Raw genomic sequence first — 26,671 nt, forward strand, 5'->3', positions numbered from 1 at the left:
CCCCTTACTGCAGTGTGAGCTGAACCAAGTGAAATATTCTTTTCCCTACTTAGTCTATGCAAAGATGTATGAGGAGAACTTGTAACTGCTGCTTTAACGTCCTGTACGACCTACGTTCATTGAAACTGACCTGTGTAGCACATTTCTATTAGCGCTAATTAGCATAGAAATTGATGTCAAACTAAAAAATTGAAAGATAGTATTTACTTTCTTCTTAATTTTAAAAAGAAAGTGTTTTTTATCTTTTTTAAATGAAAGTATCTGTTTTATCATACAATTTTAAATTCATTTATTCGTAAAAGTTTCTATTCATAATAGTATCAAACAAGAAACATCATCCATAATAAAATAAAAATTCAAATAATTCTGAGAATTTGCTGAGGATGGTAAATTACATTTATTTAAAACTATATTACACAAAGTTTGTATACATGTCATGAGTTACACTCTAGATATATAAAGTATAAATCAACAAGCAAAAATAAAATGTAAATGACTGAAGTTGCATTAATAAATCAATTTCATAGATCACAGAAAAACATATTTTCCCCTCAAATAATTGCTTCCTTACTGTTGCCAATTTATACATAAAAAAAAGAAAAATTGTGGGTAGAATCAGTTACCTTTATTTTTTTAGAATAATAATATAAAATAAGTCATATCTTGCCAGAAACTGAATCCAGGGGCAACTGAATGATTGAAATATGCTGATCATTACTAAAACTGACTACTAACCAAATACAGTAACGATGCAATACAGTATTATGCTACTTTCATAATCAAAATAATCAATTTACTTACTGAATTTTTCAACAATTTGCTGTCAAAAACTTCTAAAAGATGTTCAATCCCAGTTTTTATTTTTGATCTGTGTTGTAAAAATTTTATATCTAATGCACAACGAACTAAAATTATTATTAATTTTATCAAATTTTTATGTTTATGTTTAGTTGAATTTATAATAAAATCCATTATCTGAAAAAAATAAAATAAATACTGATTACATATCGCAAAATAAAAAATTATTTAACATACTCAAACAATTAAAATTAAAATAATTCATAAGAAAAATCTGGAATGTTTTATTTTGTATAAAAGCAAAAAAACACAGCAAACTGGAGCCTTTCAACTTGCATGCATGAAATTTAATTTTGTCTTGTCATTCATTGGCACATGCATTACTTTGAAGACAATAAAGGTTATTTCAGCAATAACTTTTTATCTAAAAAAAAAAATGGTGAAATATAAAAACTATCTTAAAGTTACAAATTGTCTATAAATAAAAAATAAAAACCAAATACCAAAAAAAAATTATATTTAAACAAAAATATATTTAATTACATATAAAAAACTATTTTTTAAAAAAGCTTTTATTTAACTAATATTAACATTAATAAAAAAAGGAAACAAATTAGAAAAACCCTCTAAAAAGTAAAAAATAATTAAATCAAATTGAGAATAGCGTAGGGGTAGCGCATGGTTCATATCCAAATTCTAACACCGTAGTATTGTATTGTCATCGAAGTTACATACGTGTACCAAATTTCATTGATTTTCATACGATAGATCAAAAGGTATAGCAGTTGCAAGATTTGATTATAACTAAAGCAAGTTAAATGAAAGCTTATAAAAAAAACTGGTTAAGTTTTACTTTTATTTATGAATTATATGAAAATTTTAAAATCCTTTTCATTAAAGTTGTGAATGATTATCAATTTGGGAGGCTATAAACTTGTGAAAGCTATTGAATTTATGTATGTACCTGTTCAGGTAATAATATCACCTAATTACTACTTATTCTTTTAAAAAAATAATTTTCACTTCTATCAAACCAGAACCATTTTCAAATTTTATAGCTTAATACCTAACTTTACAAGAAAAAACATTTCCAATAAGTACAGGTCTACTCCCAATTACAGCTTTCTACTACTGTTTTTTTAATAGTAAATTAATTTTGTAGTGATGAAAAATGCCAGTTTGGCTGGGGTTTTTCCAGATGCTGTTATTCCACCATAGAGATCAATGAAATTGACTTCTATGTTTCAGTTACTATTTTTAACATATTACCTATAATTTTTAAAGATCTTCTGAACCATTACAAAATTTTAACAGCAATTATATAAACCTAATGTTTTTTGAATAAATGTTTAATGTGTTAAAGTAAGTACTCTACATTTTTTAATTACCATCTTTCAAATATTTTTTTTTTTGTATTGATTTTATTTATTTGTTATCTTCAATCAGATTTATTTTGCACTTTGTAACAATGTTCTGTTGTCAAGATTTTTTCAAAAATCAACCATTTAAATAATGTAGCAGCTCCTTTTCATTATAAATGGATTAAGATCACTTGATGCAATTTATATAATGTATTTATATTTTGATCTGTGTAAAGTATTCTTTATAATACATTTATGTTTTATATTATAAATTCTTTGGTTAATGGAAATGAAAGAAAAACATATATGAAAATTTAATGATTAACAATGATAAAAGATTTTTACAGTATAAGCAATATTAACAAAATAATATTTTTTTAAAGTTTTATGAATATATTTTGAAAACAATTTTAAATCCCCCATATTTCCTTTTTGGGTATGTAATGGTAATTTTTCGTGGATTATAAATTGCAAATTAACAATTTCTTTCAGACTGATTGACACAAACATATTTAGAGATTTCAAAATAGGCTTTTCAGTACCTGCTGCATTCATATTTTCTCTTTCTAAAATTAATGAAATCGTTCTAATGAGCCTTTTTTTAACTCCGGGACCACCATTAGATATTGTTTCAGAGGATGAGATGAATGAAATTTTTGTAGCATGTGAAAATGCCATGCCTGACCGAGATTCAAACCGGGGACGACCTGAATTCTAATGAGCCTGGTTGAATAATAGTTCTTACTGAAGAATAAGAGTATGTATTATCTTTACAGTGTAATACTTATTTGGTTAATATGCCAACAGTAATATATGCTTTTGAAGGGGAAATAATTGAGCAATCTACCCAATAATTCATGGCTCTCAAACAACTTAAGGACTGTTAAAAGGAAGGTCCTAATCTTTAGCAGCTGATTTCACCATTTAGATAGGTCAAATCAAATTTGGACTAATAAACATTCATTGTAATACTATGTTTAAAAAATTAACTCAAATAATTGAATAGTACAGTAAAATTTCCCAATATCGGACATGGCTCAGGAACAATCTATTCATTACTTAGAGGCATGAACTATTCAGAAAAATATGAATACAGTATTATGTTAGGTTATTGCTCAGAAAAAAAACACTTTGAAAAGAACAGCAGTACTGTGTATTTATTTCATGTAAATTAAAATTTAAACAAAATTAGTTGCTAATTAAATCAACTGTAATAGTTCAAGTCTTTTTTATTATTTTTCTAAAAATAAAACACTGTCCTCTATGTTCATATTTGAATAAAAAAGTAATTTAAATAAAATATTCATATTGAATAATATTACATACAGTATTTGTACTACTGTAATCGACCAACAAAATAAGGGAATAAAATTACTGTACCATACAGCTCAGTTACAAGCTAAAGTATACAAGAATATTAATAAAAACACATGTACAAAAATTAATGTAAAAATAAAATATGGATATGTACAATTTATACACAGATTGTTTAAAATAGCTGTCTATTTTAGTTTGAACTAAGTCCTGGTACACATTTTTTTCAATAAGTGACTGGACTTCTGACAAATTAACACCTTCTGGTAATCCTTTTTTTAAGAAATATTGCTTTAATTTTCAAACTCTTCTGTTGCTTCCTTACTAGCAATGGTAAATCTGCATTCATCATCAAGTCACTGTCGTCCGTTTTGTAAGTAGTCAAGTCTGAGGCAGCAACAAGATCACAGATGTCAGTCAATATGTCCTCTGTGTTGAGTGTGTTTTCAATCTGGGTACTTAATATTCAAGTACTCTTTGTAGTTTCCAAATGGTTCAAATATGTTCTTGTGATTAATTCTGTCCCCCAGAATTTTCATTTTGTTCAATAAATTTTCAATGTCCAATATGATTTTCTACTGAGGTTAATTCACTGAAACAATTTCTCACTGTCGTAGTAGTAACCTGCTTTATTACCATATGAATCCATAAAACTGCATACAACAAACCAATGCTTTTAGAAAGCTTATCCAGCTTTCGTAACTTTATTCATTGTTGACAATAAGTACCATAACACCTTTTTTCTGTACTGAATTATAAAGTTCTGAATGATTCCCTCATCAAGCGATTGACATACTACGGTAGTATTTGGAGGAAAAATACCAATTTTACATTTTCTAAGCTAACGTTAGCGTGGGAGTCCAAGAATAGTACGATTTCCCTATTTTGGCTTCCCATTCTATTATCAAAAAACAACCAGTCCATCATTATGTCCCTAATCATCCAATTTTTGTTTATTTGAATACCATTCAATTTCTACATATTCATAACCAAAATAACACTTTTTTTTTATTTCTTCCCTCTGTTCATTTTTCCTCTTTCAAACACATTGTTTTACTAGGCAAAGCCTGGAAAAAACCAGTCTCATCACAATTAAGAATGTTTCTTTCATTATAATTCACACATATTTCATTTAACTTTTCCTTCCACTCTGATATCAAATTCTCATCTACAGCCCCCAATTTGGAATTTAACCAATCCCTTGTGCTTTAAACTCATTGTAACAGAGTTCTTTAGCAATTTCTAGGGCTTTATCACACATCAAAGATCCAGAGACCGGAATTTTATTAGCATGAACTCTGTAAAACCACTCAAATTGGAAAACCACTCAAGTCAAATTGTCAATTGTTGGGACTGGTGTTTTAAGAAATACAAGTTTGCTTTTATGATATATCTGAGTTTTCCTGACATCAAAACATTTTGCCATATCATGGACACTGAGTTTTTCTTTTTTCATAGACGTTTATAACTGTTACGTTTTCTTTTAACGTCAAGCGTTTACATTTTTGAAGCGCTTTAAGTTGCATATAATGGTTTTAATGATTTTTATAAAATGCACAAAATTGAATGTACAGTAAACGTGCGAATAGTGTATATACAAAATATATATAAATATACAATTTATAAGTTGTACATATATGAATAATAAAAAATACAGTACTACACTATAACAAAACTTGTAGTACTTTGGATTTTTATTCCTGACCAAAGCTAATAAATAACAAATATATAAGAACCATGAAGACAACATTTGACCATCAATCAGTAAAACCAATAAGGATGACTACTGTAAATCAAAATGTTGAATCTATTAAGTTAATATGTGTAAAGTATATTTATACTTGTTCTACTCACCACCTCCACATGATAAGAATTTGGAAATTCATTTATATTACTCACTATCACCTTATCACTTAGTTCAGACTTTTTGAATGGTAGAATTACTCCCAGAGTTTCTGGAGTACCTCCTAATAAAAAAAATAAAAGTATGAAACATAGCATAATAATATATCATAATAAAAAATAAAAAAATCATATATAAAGTAATATTACAAACTGCAGTACACTTGGAACATCTAGGCATCCTGGTAAGTGAAGACTATAAAATGAACCTCTTTACTTTGATTTAAATTATGGTCTTACAACAAAAAGTTGTGTAATAAAAATCTAATAATGCTTATCAAAAGATATTTTTGGTGAATGGCTAATTTTTTTGTTGTAAAGACAGCGTTAAGTGATTCATTAATGCTAACCTTCTGATATATACAATGCAATCAATGAATTTGATTAATGGTTTAATTTTATTTGTTAAACCAATATTACCGGTAGTTCTGAGAACATTAACCACCTTTAACTGGTCATGCTCTTTTTATAACATTACTAGTTGTGTTGGGTCACTATGACCCGAACATTCGTAAATTAAATTGATAATACATTATTGGAATTACAAAGAAATGAATACTTATATTCAAAAATGGAACTATTTTTTATTCAAATAAAAATTAATATCTCCTTGTTTAAAACAAAATAATCAAAGAAAAACAAATTACAAAACCTTGTAACAAATAAAGATCTTTATTTTAGTTGGCATTTGCTATCGTAAATATATAATTATTCCCAATTCATTATTGAAGACAAACTAACAACACATCTGTAGATATGTTTCCAAATTAAAATATTTGAACTGAGCCGAACATCTACAAGTAAACAATGGACAATTTGCCTGGATGTCAAATTGATGTCCTGAGCAGTACATTTGTATATATTTTTTCTTAAATTTATAATATCAGAGTTAGAAAGTCTTTATTTCCAACACTAACATTGTTCACAATCTTTACAAATAAAAGAAGTGTGATTTTTACACATATGGTGCCCACATTTCACACAAACAATGTTATATGTATTGTCCTTGGTGCTCGGGCAGAGGTGACAGCATTTGCGTTTCCGTCTAACTTGCACATCTCGCTCGTCTGGTTGTTGAACAACAACTACAATAATGTCGTGTTCTTCAAATATATTTTTATTTTGTTCTTCAAGTTTTTTTGGTTTCCCAGAGTAAGATACCTTTTTACAAGTAAATTTTTTGCTAAAAGGTGGCCTAAATTTTTAAGAAAATATCTTGCTATATCGTGTAACACAACTGGTTGCGTCGGGTCAAATAGGTTATTTCTGTTACTTATATTACATAAACTAAGGGAAGCTGGATACTGACAGTTAGGATGAATTACGAGATTAGCAGGCTTGCCAACCTAATAACATTGAGGCAAATATTAACCTTTAAGTATAAAGTAGTATCTCGGGTCATATAGACCCAACGTGATGAGTTAAGGGTTAAATGAATCATATTATATTGAATTTAAAAAATTGAGCTATCTACAAAATTGAATTAGTGAAAAGAAAATTAAGGTAAAGTGCAAAACATAATTATCATAATTCATGGGAGGTTTTGCCAGACAAAAAGTAAGTATAAATGTAATGTAATGCTTCATTAGAAATATTATAAACAGTTTAAATATACAATTATAACTTAATTATTATAACAGCTGTTACTTGCTAATGGATAATGGACATAATCGATGCTATCAAGGAAGTCCACTATATGCCTCTTTCTATTGGAACAATTATTTTGTAAATAAAATTTAGTTACCATCAAAAACTATTATCTAGTGATAAAATAAGTTGGTAATCAAAAACAAGTATATGGCTGGCTAGGTATTTAGAACAATGTTCTAAAAAAAAAAAATATTGCAGTACCACAGAAGAAATCTAGTCTCAAGACTGTACTGTTAGGTCTGTAAGTGGAATACTAGCTTATTTAATCTAGTTACTTAACTAATTTAATTAATTAGATTAACTGTTTAATAATAAGTTGACAATTAAATCTTCCCCACCACTGTACCTCTCTGTAGACCAATCTAAGAAAAATGTTATTTAAAAATCTTAACTATGTCACATATACACAAAATGCCAAAAGGGTGAATTAATAAGGATCTTACTCCACTTGATTTTCCTGATTATTTTTCTTTTCAATAATTTAAGATTATATTTTTACATTTTTTTAAATATAAAAAAAATCTAGTATTTAGGGTCACCATGCTTGTATTTAGTTCAGTAAAGAAGGTAACAGAAATCCACTATTCCAACTACAAGCCTACCATGTGATTATTTTTCTTAAAAATTGCTTAACATTTTCTATATAATAAGCTATGTTTATCTCATGTCATGTCACCTATAAAAAGTTATGCAAAATAGCTTATATTATTATTATTATCTTTTATGATCGCATAGAATCAGTTTAGTCTATTTATTATCCAAGTCTGATGGAATGTTTAGGCCTTGCTGTCCTCCCAGTACTTTATCATAGCTTTTTGCCCTTGAATCTGTGGAGTCTTCTGGTGTAAGGCCGATTTCCTTCAGATCCTCTCTTATTTCTATGATTCATCTGCATCCTGTTTTGTTGTTTTTCAATTCCAGATTGTACTGTACTAGTTGTTTCAGAAGTCTTGAATCTTGCATCCTCATGATAGGTCTAAAGAATTCTAGTCTCCTAACAGCATATACATTATTTAATAAAAGACTGTAAAATAAAATATCTACACTTACCCCATGTTAAAAACACCCCAATTATATCATTAAATCCTGGTAACCACAGTTTTTTCCTTAAGTAATGGTATCCATGTTTTGTCCAATTTTTATCTTCTGTAATAGCTATTAGATTAAAAAGAAATTTTGATAATCTATTCTGTATATCTCTATCTGTAGCATAAAACTGAAACAAATTTCCAATTTTCAATAAATACCATATACTCAATTACTACTGCTTTTTTCACTTACAATATATTTTTTCACAGGAAGAGATTTTAATAGAATAAATAAATATAAAAACAGATAACATGCATTATGCATCTATTTTTCGATTTACTCATTACCTGAATTAAAACTAATAATAAGCTGCTGGTAAGAACTTGTCACATTTGTACCACAGTTTTTCTTAAATCTCCTGAAGCATCCAACTTTTTTTTTTATCTACCAAGATTAAGTAATTATGTTAGTCCTCAAGAGAGTTCTATTCTATTATATTCTATTGAAACATAAAAAACAGTCTCCCATGTTCCACAAAATGTTGATCACCAAGTCTAGTGTTACAGATTGGTACACGGTTGTGATGCGCTTTTGCGGATTGTTTATGTCCCTGATCTTGATTATGTAAACCTGGGATTTTACACAACCCCACATAACACCATCCATAGGGTTTAAATCTGGGGATCGTGGAGCTCATTGCACTCATCCCCTGCGACCAGTCCACTGGGGATAGTATTTATCTTGCCAATCATGAACCTATGCACCATAGTGTGAGGGTGCACCATCCTGGTTTTCCAGAACCCAGCAAATCAAAATCAAGCAGTAATTCATTTCCTAACATTGCCAAAGTAAGTTTTGCTGTTAACTATTCTGTCAAAGAAGTAGGGGCCAATGATCCAGTCTTTTCATAAACCACACCAAATCATGACGCAATCAGTCTTTGCTCCTTACAGTTGATAAACCAGTGAGGGTTACTGTCGGACCAATACCATAAGTTATGTCGGTTCACCTCACCATTTACAAAAAGTTGCCATCATCAGAAAACATAACTTTAGAAAAAACTCTGTTCTTATCCAAATGGATCAAAAACCAATTGCACATTTCCATATGGCAATCAGGATCGTCTTCTGACATGTGGTGTAACATTTGCACCTTGTACGGATGATACTTGTTTTTTTGCAAGATCCTCCATACTGTTGACCGAGAAACACCCACTTTCAAGCTTGTTAGTTGTTCGGCAAATTGATTTTTTGAACTTGCAGATACCTTGGCCAAAACCTACATCTTCTGAAATGCTCGCTCAAGATCTTTTAGATGAAGAGTCCAGATCTTTTAGTATCAGCAACACTACCTGCAGCCTTGAACTTTGCTAGCAGTCTGCCAGCTGTAGTGTATGATACTGGCTCTTACTGAGGATGCCTCACATTAAATTCATTTGCAACTTGTCTATGAGAGAATTCTTGTCTTCCACAAAGGAGGATAATCTCTACCCACTCTTCAGTGGTCTTTTAGTCCTGCAACTAGAAAAAAGAGCAAAATTATTTAAATCCCTAAAGTCCGAGGTGGACATAAGAATGTCACTTTACTGAATGTAAACTCATTCAAATAACCATTCATGATACACCCTTTTTGTAGCAACCAAATTTTGTTAGAATTGATGTGTCAGGAGATGATTTTTCTTCTGCATTGTCTTATGATTGTCTGTACATTGAGAAAAATGAGAGATTAAAATCAAATATGATGATGAAGTTTTTATGACCACCTAATTATAAATGGAAAAGGTTTCAACATTAACCTCTACAGTTAGTAAGAAAATGTTTTTGTTTTGTACTACTCTTTTATTTATTTTTTTTTATTTAAGACAAAGAAATTTTTTTTAATAAAAAATAAATAAAGCTATGTAATAATGAAGACTAAATGAAGTTAAAAGTACATTTTTACTCTTGCAGAAACAATGTCAGTTCTGAAACTAACAAACAAATACTCAAACTATGTCTTTTAAATGACAAAAAAATACTACAAATTTACCATAAATACTATAATATTACAGTGGTACACAGTAACACACTAAATACTGCAAATTCTCCTGTCATACTCTGATCAACTAAAAAATTTTCAGATGTCCTCTATCTGCAGGTTCCACATTATTGTAGTCAACTGACAACATTCCTTCCACAACCTGCTCTAGAACCACAAATTCTGGAATTTTTTTACAATGAGCCATTCTCTGAAATCTTTCTAATCAAGTTTCAAATAAAAAATGATACAGTTCAATGAATCAACAATTTTGATGATAGTCAAGGAACAAAAGAATATGGTTAATAGTGACAATGCTAAAATATGGACTAAAACCAAATTGAACTACTAACTGAGCTAAATAATTATTAATCTCTTATTGAACTACATTAATCCATCTTTCATAATAATAATTTTCATTTTATAAGATTAAAAATTGGCTTAAACAATAAACAATCACCATATTTTCTGTAAAGAAACCATATTTTTATTATTCTAATACATCAGTTGATTTTGAATAAGCAAAATTCACTTCAGTTTAATATTCAAAGTATATACTTACATTAAAAAGTCCAAAACTCAATAATTTTTTGATATCTTCAACTGATAATGAACAGATCTCTGCTATTTGAGTAAACAGCATTTCTGGAAATCAAACAGATTACAACATTAATAGATTTAGTATTAAGAACATCTATATACTTGTCAATAATAGAAGTCATTACTTTACTAGCTGATGGGCGTTTAGTATTATTGCTATACAAATCCGTGAGAGACAAATGATGTTGTAACAAGATCAGTATAACAGACCTGAGTAATAGATTTCTGCCAATTAAGAAGACAGCAGTAGAAAATATAATAATAGGAGGATCCAGAAAGGGGATAGAAGGAACCCTTTTGGTAAAGCTATCAAGTCTATTTAACAGTCGTTTTTCATAATATTGCCTGCTAACATCTAAACAGATGTTATTCCATGAGAAGAGTTACTGGACCCAGAGTAGGAATGCATGGGAAAATAAAAGGGCTCGGTCAATCGTTCTCACGCTCAACTGGGGTCAAGAGGATAGGAGTATAAATACGCCAGGGAAGATGAGTTGAAATGAATTCTGTGAGAGAGTCTTAAGTGGGGAGTTATTATGTGAGTTTGAAGCAAGAGTATCCTGCAAGGAGGTCAGCATTTCAGTGAAGGAGCAAATTTCTAGTGCGTACAAGTTCAACACAATTAAGGTGACATCACAAGTAATTCCAGTGTGGACAGTACATGAAAACAAGAAATTGTTCAGTGAGTTATTGTTAACACAATTAGTGAAAAGGATAACGTAATAAATTCATTTATATAAATTGCTAGGGCAGTTTTATTTGTGAACAAGCAATGGTATTTTCAGTGAAAGAACTTATACTTGTTTTATCTGTTGTACTGTTGTTGTTAATACAAGATTAGTTGTTAAAGAGTGTTAAGATCAGCGGTCACGCTAATGTCTTTTGTCAATGGGACTGAATTCTGGTTTTCAACATTTAACTACCTGTAAATAAATCCTGACGATTACTTTAAATTCTGTTTTGTATGTAGTCACTGTTTATTATTGTGGTTGTGATTACTATTATTATTGTTGTTTATTATTGCTATTGTCATTATTTTTTTGTCTTGTTTTACTTGCTTTTAAACAAATAAATTGTAATTATATTGTAACATTTTCAATTGTCATCTCTCAATATCCTGATTGAGCCGCGAACACGTGACAATATTTAGGGCAATCAGCTCTAACTGGTTCAAATCTGAGCCAATTAAGAAGCATTATCAGTCAGTTCTAAATTTCATCACTCATTGGACTCATTTCTGAAAAGTGAAGGAATTGAGAAAACTGACTTGTAAGCAAAAAGAAGACTCTGGACTCAAGCGCTATTAGACCAGAACCATTAAATGAAATCATTAGGTCTCTTGCTATAAACACAATTCAATTAAGTGAGGAACACAGGAGATAAGATTTTCCCAATCAGAATTTTGTAAGGGACTGCATTGGATATCTACCCTGATCCTAACTCTCAATAAGCATACAATGAGACAGCTCTAATAAAAATAAGACATTTTATTCAAAAGCACAAAAAAACTTTGGGAATCTGACTGAAATTCTACAAACAAATTTTTAAGAAAAATATAGGATACAGGATACAATATGCAAATTTTGGGTTTTGGCTTTTGCCTAAGAAGCAAAATGTTGAAACTTGGTCAGTGAAGAATAGAATCTGACAAAGGACAATGAACAACTAAGAGCTTAAGAACAAAAATTCAAAAACACCCTTGTGGCCAGTTTGAAGGGCTTACTCCTTTCAATTTCCAATCTAACAAATAAAGATCCTCAGAGACATAAAAAAGCATAAAATGTATGCTTAAATTTGTAAAATAATACTTTTAGGAAGAAGTAAAAATAAATCTATAATTATACATAAGTTTAATAACTTTCATTATCAGTTAAAATTCTTTCAGATGACAGAAATGTAATTTTGATAAAAATTACTACTACAAATTATTAATATTGCTATCACTTCTAATACAGAATTATAAACAATAAATTAGGCTGACTGTTTGATTTTCACATTTCTTTTATTTTCTTTTAATAGTGATTTTATCTGCTTTACACATACTTCTTACTTTCCAGCTCTACTATTGTTTGTAGTCCTTGATCTTCACCACAATTTACCACCACACTTGTTAGTCTCTATTCTTCAACATGAGCATATTATTCTAAATAATTTTTAGTCATATTTTCTTGGGCTACCTCTTTTTCCCATTTTTCCATAAAAACATATTCTTGGGTAATATTTCCTTTAATATTTTTTTACAACTGCACAAACGAACATTTTTTGAGTCACGATGAGGTTCACACCATACCCCTCAATGCTTATTAGTTGTACCACTTCATCATTCCTTCCAATTATCTAGTTACTTCCTTCAAGAGAGATTATTTATCTTATAAACTTACCTTCAAACATGCTAAGCATGTTTTCTTCACTTCCATTTGAGTTGTAAACTTTTAACGAATTCAAGTAATATATAGTCAAGTACAATCTGACAACTGGATAAATCCCATACACCATAGTAGACAGGGAGTAGATGTATAATAACAAAAAAATCAACACATGTACAGAACTGAGTATGGCACAGACAATCATAACAAAAACATACACATTCACTGGAAAAATATTAAGCCGTTAAAGTGGAACTAGTTTATTACAAACTACTGTAATAAATACTTTTATGTGCCCCTCAGATGCAAACTATCATGTTTGCCGTGGTATATTTTTTAATGTATGTAATTTTTGGAATAAAAAGTCCCCATTGTCCAATATTCTTGTTTCCACAGATTCATCACAAGAAACCTGTATCTTACAAACTTTCACTTCTTTAATGCTATTTGTCAGTCATTGAAAAAACTATTTGTAAATTTTATATTCAAATGGTGCAGTACCAGGTCCTGGGATGAATTTAATTCTAACATCAAAATTTAATCTTCAAGATTTCTCAGTAAGTCAAAAAATAAATGGAGGACAGCCAAAAATACACCTGCCACACAGAAGGTAAACTGATGGGAAAATAGGGTGCCTTTTCATAATTGCTTGTTCAGGATGTATGTAAACGGTACTGTAAAATGTTAATATGATTTTATTAATATTTTATAAATTTTAAGTATTATGATATTGCACATGAAACTTTCTTCCAATAATTTATTGCTCATTTCTCCTCATACATATTATTCTCATTATTGGTTTTTATTCCTAAGTATTTTTTTTTTCTTGAAGAAGGCTTTTTTTCAAGAGTTGCTTGTGACTCATGTCAGGTCACCTACCACTGTAAGGCTATTGCGCAACTGACATACTCTTACATAAATATTCGTTTAAATAAATCTTAAAAAAAAAATATTTTAACTATCACTTTTCCTCTAAAAATGAAACAGAAAACTAAAATGTATTATTTTTATTTTTAAATTTCAGATTATAACTAAGTTACCTTCCGTATAATTTCCATAAAGAGAAGGATGTTGTATGAATATATCTCTTCCTGGTGGCAAGTATGTCCCATAATTTCCTCCTGTATTATTTTCCATTAAAGAAAATACAGAAACAATCTTGATAAATTTTTTTTCTGTTAAAAAATTAAGCATGCAAGCACACACTACATGGTTAATAGATTCTATGCAAATGCAATGGACAAAAATATAAAACAAACATTTTTAATTGGACATAAAACAGATTGAAAAAAGGGAAAGTTTAATTACATACAAATGCATAGTACAGTACACTGAAGTTACTAAATTTAGCTAAAATTTTAGTTAAAAATTTTAACTAAATTTTTAATTAAATTTAAGTTTTAAAAATTTTTAATTTTTTAGTTAAAAATTCAATCTAATCCTTTCTATTTGATTGTGACACTTTTATTACAATGTTTTTCTCACAGACTGTGTAAATAAATTACTCTTTTTTCAATAAAGCAAGCCATAGAAGCTTTATAGAAGCACTAAAGATATCCAAAGAAATTTAAAACTAACATGCAAAGGGGTCCAAATGCAAAACTAGATATTTCCCTTTTGCAGCATTTTCTACAAATTAAAAAAAACTTCCTAAACAAACAGTTTTTGATTTAGCAAGATAAAATTTTTTTTTAATAATTCTTTAGGGCAAATACCTACTTTTGAACATGAAATAAATGATGTAATGTTCAATGTAAAGTGGTTATTTTGGTTTAAAATTTGGAAATGTCTGGTTAAGCACCTGAAAATGTAAAAGTCAAATTATGCAATTATACACTTTGGAAATGTCTGAATTAGCATCTTACATTGTGTAGGAGGTAAGGAAAATAAAATCCTACTGAATGTTTTTGATGTTAAGATGATTTATTTTACATTCCAACAAATAAATTACAAATAAATACATTCAATACAAAAAACTCAGATTAAACATGAAGGTCATAATTCATCTCTCAATGTTCAAAAACTGGATCAAAATCTTTTGTTCTACAAGCTGGTATTGTGATTAAATAATGAATATGAATAAAACCAAAGATCAGCTATCAATGGTCCGTATTGCTTTGATAGTAACTTATCTACATCATGGAACTTTGACTGTTTTATTTTCACTCCCTTTTGTAATGCCAATGGATTAATGTTGGCTAGTGTTCTATTTTGTTTCATCAGAGATAATGCATTGCCGATGTCTGATTTGTAGAATGGCTCTCCTCTAACCAGAAGTTTGTAACCTTGTGAAGATTTTTTTAGTGCTATTATGATCCTTGAACATTTACTTATTGAAAGGCCAGTTGGACAGAACTTACACATACCTAAAACTCAGAAATATTAATAAAGTACCATAATGACTGAAAATTTCTAAATAGTCATTAGGTTGTATTATAATAGTTTTTTTGATGAACTTCCATTTCTATTAGGCCAAAAACATGGTCTGTTGACAAGTAACTATTTCCTATTACAGGGAACACATGCTCTATATTGACATTAGTAGGAGCATCATGGGCAAGCCACTTTTGGCACATCATAACCAGTGTTGAATTTTTGTTCTGGCCCCCATACCATTGGGGCCAAATGAAGACCAGATGAAGTGTATCTATTTCTGAGGAGAGTTTGAATTTTTTAATCTGTTAGACGATCAGGTTCTGACCATGTATAATAGAAAATATTATCTTTGGTCAGTTCACTTTTTGAAGACCTTTGAACTATTGTAAAATTATAAATGTGAATTTGTCTTGAGCAGTATATAGCTTGGTCAGGTATCTTTGTTAGTGGCAAAATTAAATTTCATAACATTAGGACTTTTGTCACCCCAGATTTTAAAAAAGGTTTTTGCCAGTACTTTATATAAATGAAGTTTTATTATATGTTTTGAGTTTTTTCATGGTCTTTAGCGCGTTTAAATGCCTTCATCTATAATTAAAAAATAATTTTATCAACAATAATTAATTCAGTAGTTAAAATAGTAGCTACGAGGAAACCTGGTTTCATTAATATTGATAAGCACAAAAAAGATCTGGTAATATTGCAACTGAACTAAAACAGGACTATCTGATTGGTCAATGGAAGAATCCACTTTTGCTCCTCACTGAAGGTAGGACCTTTGCATCTAATGCAGGCAGGCGTTCACACACAAACTGATACCAGATGTTAAGTTTTGGTAGAAAACAAGATTACTATTAGGTATTACTATTAGGCAAACCTTTACAATAGTAATCTTGTTATAGCCAAAAAGTAGAAATATTCAGTTTTGCATTTAGACCACTCAAATACTATAATAGGAGTATTAAAAAAATTTTACAAAGAAACAATTTTTATTGAAAGGAATGTAAAGTGAAAAGAATTTTTAATGTTTCAAATGCATTTTCATTTTACAAAAACTATTCTAAGGGAAAACTATTTTTCAAGGCAAAACATTTCACATTTCATAACATCCTTAAACATACACAAATAAAAATTAAGTACATCCTAAGCATATGCTAAGAAGTCCATTTAAAAAATTAAATTCTCAAATGGGTATAAATTGAAATTGACCAACCAATCCAAAAATATTACACAATCTCAAGAACAGTAAGAAAACAAAAATTGTACATTTCACTTACATAGTGAATAGGCAGTATTTAAATTTTTTTTTTATTACAAGCAGCAATGAGAATATTCAGTAACATTTTACAAAAAATAACATTTATAAAGAGATATGGATTCTGATATGTTGTTTTAAACAATTATTGACAGTTATTATTAAAAATTATTTGGTGATTTGAAGATTGAGAGTTTTTCAGAAAGTAAAGTGTTTGGTCATAATAAATTTAAAACCTGCTAATACCTGTTACCAAATAAATGATTTAACTTTAGTAATTGAGAATTATAAAATATAATTTATTAATGAATCAATAATAAGATGATGAAATAAAAAATGTTAAAACAACTGTTATTACAAAAATAAAACATAAAATTTAAATAACCAAAGGTTTGAAGATTGTACAAAGTAATAATAATTAAATTAAATGAAACTTCACTATTAATAAAAAAACAAAATATAATTTTATAAATTGATTTTTTTGAAAAAGAGGAAGCACAATCAACTCTAATTACACTGAAATTATATATTATTTATAAATATTTAAAATGTTAAATGAATATTTAAAAATTATTTAATAGAATTATAAATAAGTTGTGAATAATTAATAAAGCAGCTGTTAATATCATTAATGCACACATTGTTTGCATGCTTCCAACAATGCTGCTATGCATAATTTTTACAAACACTGATAAGTAGCCTAATTTTCCAACCTCATTAATTGCTGGTATTTACTGTACAATAACTTTTTCTTTTACATTCAAAGTCATCGTTTAAATTAAAAAATTTATATCAGTAGGAATCCACTGGCAAATATCACTTTGCACTAACTTTGTATACAAACAATTTTGTAAAGGAAAAAACTAGAAAATCTGATGAAATAATTTAAGCAAATCCATTAATCATCGATCCTTAAAATAGTTCTTAAAAATAATTATTGGAACTGCATCAGTAACAAAGTAAATACAGTGTATTAGGAAAACAAACCAAATAGGTATGGTATATAGATATAAATGTACAATATGCCAAATATTAGAAATAATCAAAAGAAGGAAAATAAATTATAGCTTTCAACAGTGCAAAGTATTACCAACACAAATTTACCTAGTATCTTGTTTAAAATGTGTAAAACGTTATGTGAATATACTGTGACAGTAGTTTTAGTAGACCTTACCTGAATCAAAAGTTACTCCAAAAAACAAAAGCCATTCTCAAATATAATAAGCATTCCATGCAAGATTAACTATGGAAAGGTTTCCCCATTGTCTTCAGTAAGCTGCATTTGTGCAAATATCCCAGCAATACCCACTGGAAAACAGTAATGTTGCACTGCAGTAATGCCTGCAAGTGATACATTTACTTTGTTCACCACAAGGAGTGAACTTAGTGAACATCATTACTCTAGGGTTAATTATTAATAACAAGAGCCTCTTACACCTCGGTGCTATACATGTGTCACAGCCATAAGAACAATTTTGGTAAACAGTGAAAATCAATTAATTGATGTGCCACATTTGTAATGAAAAAATGTATCATACACACTGGTTCAACTTGGCAAGGGTAAGTAAAAGAAGATAATAAATAATTAGAATGAAAAGTACCAAGAAGAAATGAAACAAAATTTACTTTATTATAGTCATCAAGAAGGTTAAAAAATTCTAAACAAGAGATATAAATATAGCAATACAACTGGATATTTTCACAAAAAAAAAATGTTAGGTTATACTATATCAAAAGAAAACTTACAAAAGAGGCAACTTTAATATATCTATGATGTGATAAAGTACATTAAGATTAATAAGTATAAATTAATAAAAAATAACAAATTAACAAAAACTTTATTTTTTCATTTTCCAACATGCTTGTTACTTTTCTGCACCCTCTTTCCTTTCTATTTTACCTTAAAATGGCTGAATGGGCAATTTCCTAACTCTCCTTAAGGGGTAGCCAGTCACAAATTTATCTTATGATTAACAGGTACATTTATTTGGATATAAATAGATCAAGAACTGAATTAAAAATTTTTCAGTTCTGCATTTATTGCGCTGTCACCGTGAAAGACCATAATTCCTACAACCAACCCCACCAGTTGATTAATTTAAGTAGAGTTGAGAAAAGACAATGGATAAATTAGAAATTCTTAAAATATATCACTGTATTCAAAATAAATCATGCAGTAATCATAAATAACATTAATAATAAATACCTGTATCCATCCTCGGTTTTTCCCTGTATAAAGAAAAAAAATTATTACAATTATTACAGCAGCCACCACGTAAAATTTAGTTTTTTCAAAAAATCAATTAATAAGCAATTATAAAGGCATATTTTGGAATAATGGAATAATCATTATGAAAGAGATTTACAATGTACAACAGAATTTTTTTGTGAGAAGGAAAACTTTCTTAGTAACTTTTATTCTATAATAAAGGCCTACATCAGTTGTAAGCATAAAGAAATGCTGTAATTTGGAATTAGATTAGGCTTTAGGAGTAAATTGGTGAATTCTGTCTGAATTTTGTGTGAATTCTGCATTAAGAGATAGAACTACATTTAACACAAAGATTAACAGCTTGACTTTTTATGCCTTTCACTAAGCATAGTGGAAAAAAGAAGAAGGGTCAAAGAGGGATGAATACAAATTTATTTGCCTTACTTAATTGATGATAGACATAAAATAAAACAGAAAAATTTAATGCTGGCAGACAGATGATGGACCATTGAAATCATTTAAATAATTTGGATCTCAAATAACAGTTATGTAATTTCTGCTATTCCCAATTTCAGTGAACTGAACGAACTATATGCATATATCAAGACTAAAGAAACACAGAGCATCAAGCATCAAACACTGAAATGAAGCTATGATAAATGAAATGTACTCACGCAGCACAAGAGCACAAGGTTGGAACCTGAAATGTTACCACATGGAAAGAAAGCCACAGCACACGTGGGTCTTCAAAATCAAGATAAAAATCCTAATATGTCTGAGGGATGATATGAAGCAAGATTAGTCATCAAGAAGTAGTATTTGTAAAAAAAAAGTTAGTGCGATTATGCAGCCTACACATAGGCTAACACAGAAATCACAGTCACCAGTCATTGTCCAGTTTAGAAATTGACAGAATGTTCTTGGGAGTTCAACAACTGAACTACATTATGTATGTTAGCTTTAAGATAAAATCTATACCCAGTGGCCTGGCAGATATGTTGAGGTTTCAAGACAAGTGGGTAGCTTTTGCAAACATTCTAAACTGAAACAAATTTCCAGATCTTGTAAAATGAAACTATAGTTTAATCAGGATTTAAAGTAAGAGATCAAGATTACTGTATATTTATAAAAGTAAAGGAAAATTACAATAACTACAGCCCTTTAAGGGTAAAAAACAAGATGAGCTACAAAAGTCATATAAATCTAACTAAGAAGGTAGAACTTGGAATCAAAAAGTTATTACTATTACCAATTATGATCCAAAATAGTGGATCACTAATTACAGTTACAGTAAGTTACTTAGTTAATGGCTTTATCAATTTCTACATGCACCTGCTTATTTATGTTAAATAAGCACCAACAACTTGCTTTCTAATAAAGATGCAATGAAATAAGCCACAAAGGAATGATAAATGAAATATTAAATAATTACAATCATAAAAGAATAACAATATGCTATGTTTCTACCAATTACAATTTGCAATGAAAATGATTTAAAACCAAATTTTAAACAATAGACTGAACCAAATTAAAAAAAAATATATTAATTCAATTTATTTCTGAAAAAAATGGTCTTTACATTTTATTGCCTCTTATGATTCTCACTTGGACTACAGTATACATTAATAACATTGGTTTTGTTTATTGTTTAACAAGTTTATATATTTAAACAGAATTAAAATATACAAATTGGGTTACAAAAATTAAAAAAATAATACAGCAAACACTGACAATTTAAACTAAAAAAATCTTAAGTAATCAGACACATTCAATAAAATTATAAGCTAGACACCACATGAATGAATATACTACAAAAGCTACAAACTAAAATTACAAAATCCCCAGGCATTTCAATGGACATAATTAAATGATGTGAAATTCAATAAATATATATAAAATTATTATGGATGTTTAAAAGGAAACACTTCATACAAAGCATACCATAGAAACTTTGTGTACAAAATTGCAGTGGAAAACTATCAATCTGACCCACAATATCATAAAAAAAAATTAACTACCACTACTTAGGCTCTTAGAGAATGGTTTAATGGGTTACTTCTTATTGTTGTTAAGTTTACACAAATGATAATACTTCAAAAGTAAACAGTATACCATTAGGTAACCACAACTGTTGTAATTTCCAAAATTACACTCAGTGTATTTGACCCAATTTAATGTCCCACGCCTTATACTATTATCCGATTTTTATGTTTTTTCCCCCCACCCATTGTTACTTACACAAAGTACGGTCCGCAGCTTCATATGGATAATAACAGATATATCTATCACAATTTAATTAAAACAATGACCCCTAAAATAACTGATTAAATCAAACACTTATATTATTAAGCGTAATAGTTACTACTCTGATAAAATGAGCTTAATCAGTTACCGTCAGCAATTTCCATCTGCCGGTTAAAACGATGAAATAACTAATAACATAGAGTATAAAACAAAAGAACCTAGATCAAAATTTCCAATCTTAACGTAATTTATCCTTAATTCAAGATAAGTTAATAATTTTATTACAATAAAAAGTGGACTGCAGTAATATTTAAATCAATCAGTTTTACAAAAGTTAGGCAATTTTCGCCAAATTATATACTCTTTTCGATATTATTGGTGTTATTCATTTGAAATTGTATTACCAACATTTTAAAATAAATTTTGTAAATGAACCGAGTATTTATTCTGGAGTTAATTAAGGATGATGAATCTAATTAATAACAAGTAATGTATTTGGCGATGAAGCATCTCTTGAAGTTAATAGGAGGAAAACGGTTTATAACGCTAAATATTATTAATTTTCAAACGCGGAGTTTGTAAGATGGCGGCACGAAAATTAGTTTTGGGTAAGTCACCTGGATTCAGAATCAATTTTCATACAAGTAGTTCTATCATTTTAACTCTATTTATTATTTATTTATATTACGTTTTTTGTTTAAAGTTTCATTACTGTTTTAAGTTTACTGGTCGAAATACTTTTAAATTGAAATTCTGCTTTTCAGAAAATGTATGTTTGCAAACAATTCAACAACTTTTTTGGTGTAATTTTTTATTTACAATCGGTTTGCCTTATAGAAACCATAAGTAAATCTTATGTTAAATATTAGGTAAGAGGAGAATACACTGATACTCCTCAAAGACAAAATAATTCATAAATAACTCAAATAACAGCCGGAATAATAATAAACACAAAACTAATCGTAGAATCCGAAAAGTAAATAACACATAATCAGAATAATAGTAAGCCGCAAATATATTATTAATATAATTAATCTAGTACAACCCTTTCGAGACGCATACCATCGTTTTGAATTGTTACGGAACCTCACGTAGATCAACTAAGGAGTTTCATCATCTCCACAATCAGGATCTGATCCCTAGTCCAACACGTGAAGCCTTTTGAGCCGTCCGAGATCCTCGCTAATGTCCAAAAAAATTTAAATGAGATGGTTTACATGAGAGTTAAATCGAGTTGATATACTTCGTGCTTAGACATTCAATCTCATCGCGAACAAACGGAATCCCCAAGTACTCGTGAATTTCAGCATTCTGACAAAAGATATCGGTAAATATGAAAAACATAAAGATTCGTAATGAATAACAGTATACAGTAAAAATTGTTTTCTGTCAATCTGAATAGTTTTTTAAGTGGTGGGAATTTTTATAAAACGTAGTTTTGTGAATCTACTTTCACTTATACTAACGTATGTGATTTACGACAAGGGTTTTTCATCATATTTTGCCCAATTTTCAACCGATTTGCTTGAAAGTATTATTTTTAAAATCAGCAAACTGTGTTTCATAAAGACAAAAAAAATTTGCTAATAAAAAACGCGATAGAAGTGCGCAAAAAAAATCCTGCAATTAAATTATCATAATTTCTGTAGTTTCATTTTTTTTTTTTTTGTTACAGGCATAAAAAATATCAAATAGTAACGGGTTTTTTTTGTCAGAATCTGTTAAATCTCTTTAATATACTGTAATTTTTTGAAATTTTTTTCACAAGAGGGTAGCATAAGAATATGAAGGGAGGCATACCAACATATTTTCGCGGAGCGCTAATCAACCGCGGATCATTGTGATGGGAAAAGGTTAGTACGAGTATACAGCAGCGGCATTGAAAACGTTATAAAATCTGTTAGACCTTTCAAATATCAAATCATAATTTGAGCTTATTAGTATACCTTCTTTCTTTACTGTTTAGCCTCCAGTAACTACCGTTTAGATAATTCTTCAGAGGATGAATGAGGATGATATGTATGAGTGTGAATGAAGTACTGTAAGTCTTGTACATTCTTAGTTCGACCATTCCTGAGATGTGTAGTTAATTGAAACCCAACCACCAAAGAACACCGGTATCCACGATCTAGTATTCAAATACGTGTAAAAATAACTGGCTTTACTTTGAACGCTGGAACTCTCTACTTCCAAATCAGCTGATTTGGGGAGACGCGTTCACCACTAGACCAACCCGGTGGGTAACTTATTAGTAGACCCATATATATATATAATTTACAACAATGAACATTTTATTTTATACAATAATTTTTTACAATTCATATATAAATTCAAAATTATAATTACCAGTGAAATATTTCCAGTAAAAGCAAAGTTTTACAGTATCTTAATTTTTCGTTTTTGGATAAGGATTTTTTAGTAGAGTTTTTTTAATAGGCTATTTGCTAAAGTATGGGTGAAAAGAAAAAATTTCTTCTTTTCCATACAGAAGTCAGATGCTTATCTCGGGGGTAAGTGTTAACCAGGTCAGTTATTGTAATTGCAAGATGAATTAATAACACTTTTCCAGGATAAACAAAAGCCATTCTCAGTATTTTTACAGAACAATGAGTATATATGTTGCTGTTGGCTTTCTTAGCTGATGTATTTTCGCATTTAAATGACTTCATTGTGAACTTACGTGAAAAAACATTTTATTAATGACAGATATGCTTTCATTAAGAAGATTGATATCTAGATTATTCACCATCCGAGCAAACATTTTGATGTTTCCTATCAATTGTTTGCGATTATATTGAGGAAAAATTTGGATGTAGAAAACACTATTGTTCACTACACTTTAGATAACATGAAGATGAATTTGTGTGAGCTAGAAATTCAGTTGGCGGAGTATTTCCCGGAAAATAAAAATGATTTCTAAAAGAGATGGGTACTGAATTCATTTAGTGAAATCGTTGTTGCACCTGCGAAGTTACCGGTTGAGATTTATGACCGCTCGTAGAAATGGTCTACCGATAAAACGTTAAAACTACAATTCACACCTTAAGATTTAGATACGTTTTGGATTGCTCGTCGAAGTAAATATGGAAATTTTGTAACAGAAGCATTGAAAATATTAATTAATCCTTTTCGCCATGTATTATCACTATGAAAAGGCTTTTTCGTCTATGGTTGTGCTAAAAACTAAATATTGGAATCGTCTTTTATCACCTGAAAACAATTTGCTTGTGAGTTTCTAACATAGATCCACGTATGGGGAAACTTTTAAATGTAAAACAAACGCAACCATCTCGTAATTCTAATTACCAGTTGAGGCTTGTATAGCGATACTTACGCTACCTGGTGGAAGTGGTGGGAAAACAAAAGTTTTACAGCCCTGTAATGTAAAACAACGTTAACGAATTCTGTTTAGACAGCCCATTATTATTTTTACTTTTTATTATGCAGCTTTTGTTACTCAGTTAAACTGATCTCTGTGACGAGCTAGTATGCCGCGAGAAAATTATTAATATATTTACGAATTTTGTTTGTTGTATAGATGCCAACAATCTTTCTAACTTCTTTATTATAATTTATATCAACAGAAATTAACGTACACGACTAACAAAACGAGTAAGTATATGATTTTAAGACTACTGAATCGCTATAATTTTAAATTCAGAAACCACAGCCAGCTCGATTCAATGAATTTTTAACTTGTAAACGAGGCACGTGCCTGCTATTATCACACTGAAAAGTTGAAACCTGACGGTTACATAAAGGCGCGCTTAGTCTTGTAACGGTTTCTGCACCCTACTCTTGTTGGAATTCTTTGTTCAACGTTAACTCCTGAACACAACCCACCGAATTGGTCTAGTGGTGAACACGTCATAGCAAATCAGCTAATTTCGAAGTCGAGAGTTCTAAGGTTCAAATCCTATTATATACTCGTATGTTGGTGCAGAGACTGAAGGTCTATTCATTATAATTTTATGTACTAGTAACATGCATTAGCCTCTGTTACAAGCAAACTAAAAACTTTGTCATTTTCTATATGTTATTTGCGGTATGGTTAATATATAAAAAACAAGTTTCATAAACTTGCTGTAGTGTATGTGTTTTACTCTAAATTATATATTGATGTTCTGATCTAGGCCTGCTTCCTGTTGTATAGCAACTAATAGTAATAGAATCGTACAAACATATGAATTGTAAACACAACACGTACTTCTAAGAATTTCATTTACTTATTTTAATCTAAACTAATCATTGAGCTGTGAAGAATCATATGTCACACATCGCTTGTAATTATGTTCTACAAATGGTTATTTTAGAAACATTTATTACGGTATATTTTACTTAATGAAGTGATTAGCTGTTAGTGATATATTTTTACCATTTGTTGTGTTGTTTTTATTTAAGGCTTTGTCATAAATTCGGTCATTTAAATTGTTAATATTTCAATAGTAATTTTCTTTTAATATGTTCAAGTTAGGAGGAGAAGGTACAGTAGTACCTAGCCAGGCGAGGGAAATTTTATACAATGTTTACAATTTTATTTTACAAAAAAAATGCTGGAACCGGAATAGTGAGGAAAACTGAAATGCTGAATATGATTGTTCACACGACAAAAATATGAAAACGAACGGTCCAAAGAATTATAGCAGAGGGGAAATCAAATGAAACTGAGAAGCCATCGTATTCATTTCGCCGTGAAAACGTGTAAATCGTCCCAGTACTGTGTGCAGAAAAAAAATTGACGACTTCGACAAATGCATTATTAAGCGAACTTTAACAAATTTCATGTGTTGCAAGGCCACCACTCAAGTAAGAAACTTACTGTGTATTAAAAAAATCAAAATTAATTTTTCAGGTGAAAAGGGCGTTACGACAAATAATAAAAAAAGGATACAGATGAATAAAATGCCCAAAAGATAACTTTTCAATCGAAAAGTCTTGATTGAAAAAAATCAGAATATCTACGAAACGTTATCCAGGTACAGGACAAAAGATTAACCAAACGCACGGATGAAACTTAGGCGTCTAATCAATGCATACTACATCAAGTTCTTGAACGAACGATTCACAGGAAATAACCAGGTTAGTTGACCAGCTTCTAAGGTTCAAAGAACAATTATTTTTCATAATGGCGGTGAAAAAGTGTTTGTTATTAAAGAGTTATTGATTTTTAAATCCGGCAAATGCCACGATTCTATCAACTTCACAAATTACGAAAACTGTTAAAAAGCAAATTTACTAATTTTATAAGCAAATTCATATTTAGTTATTGACAACGTAGAAGTGGCGGATCGCGTATAGGCACTGTGGAACTTCAGCACCCCCTATTTTTTACTTGATATTATCGATAATATTTCTTTTTTCTTCCTTTCTTTATACTTGTACAATATAGTATTTTTTTTTATTCTTTCTTTATACATGTACAATATACAATCTTTAAGATTAATGTCAGTAGCCATCCCCCAGTTTATGAAATAGATACAAAAATTGTTGTATGGAAATGTGCATTTCACAGTTCCAGCGTTGGTATTTGCCTGTTGCGCACATAGGA

At 29.5% G+C, this 26,671-nt stretch overlaps 1 protein-coding gene across 2 annotated transcripts in view; it reads right to left on the reverse strand.

Moving 5' to 3' along the window:
- The window catches only part of LOC142325540 (uncharacterized), a 39,775-nt gene that overhangs the window by 11,898 nt on the left and 1,206 nt on the right, over positions 1-26,671 (reverse strand). The window contains exons 2-7 of one of the 2 annotated variants that reach the window (XM_075367415.1): positions 18,874-18,896; positions 14,077-14,157; positions 10,633-10,715; positions 8,076-8,241; positions 5,328-5,440; positions 802-975 (exon numbers count right to left, since the gene is read on the reverse strand). In XM_075367415.1, coding sequence (XP_075223530.1) covers positions 802-975; positions 5,328-5,440; positions 8,076-8,241; positions 10,633-10,715; positions 14,077-14,157; positions 18,874-18,883 — 627 coding nt within the window. In that variant the 5' untranslated portion in view covers positions 18,884-18,896. The remainder of the gene's footprint in view (positions 1-801; positions 976-5,327; positions 5,441-8,075; positions 8,242-10,632; positions 10,716-14,076; positions 14,158-18,873; positions 18,897-26,671) is intronic. The other variant, XM_075367416.1, reaches the window with a different exon arrangement.

The sequence above is a fragment of the Lycorma delicatula genome, chromosome 5 (assembly GCF_047948215.1).
Source record: "Lycorma delicatula isolate Av1 chromosome 5, ASM4794821v1, whole genome shotgun sequence".
NCBI classification, from domain to species: Eukaryota; Metazoa; Arthropoda; class Insecta; order Hemiptera; family Fulgoridae; genus Lycorma; species Lycorma delicatula.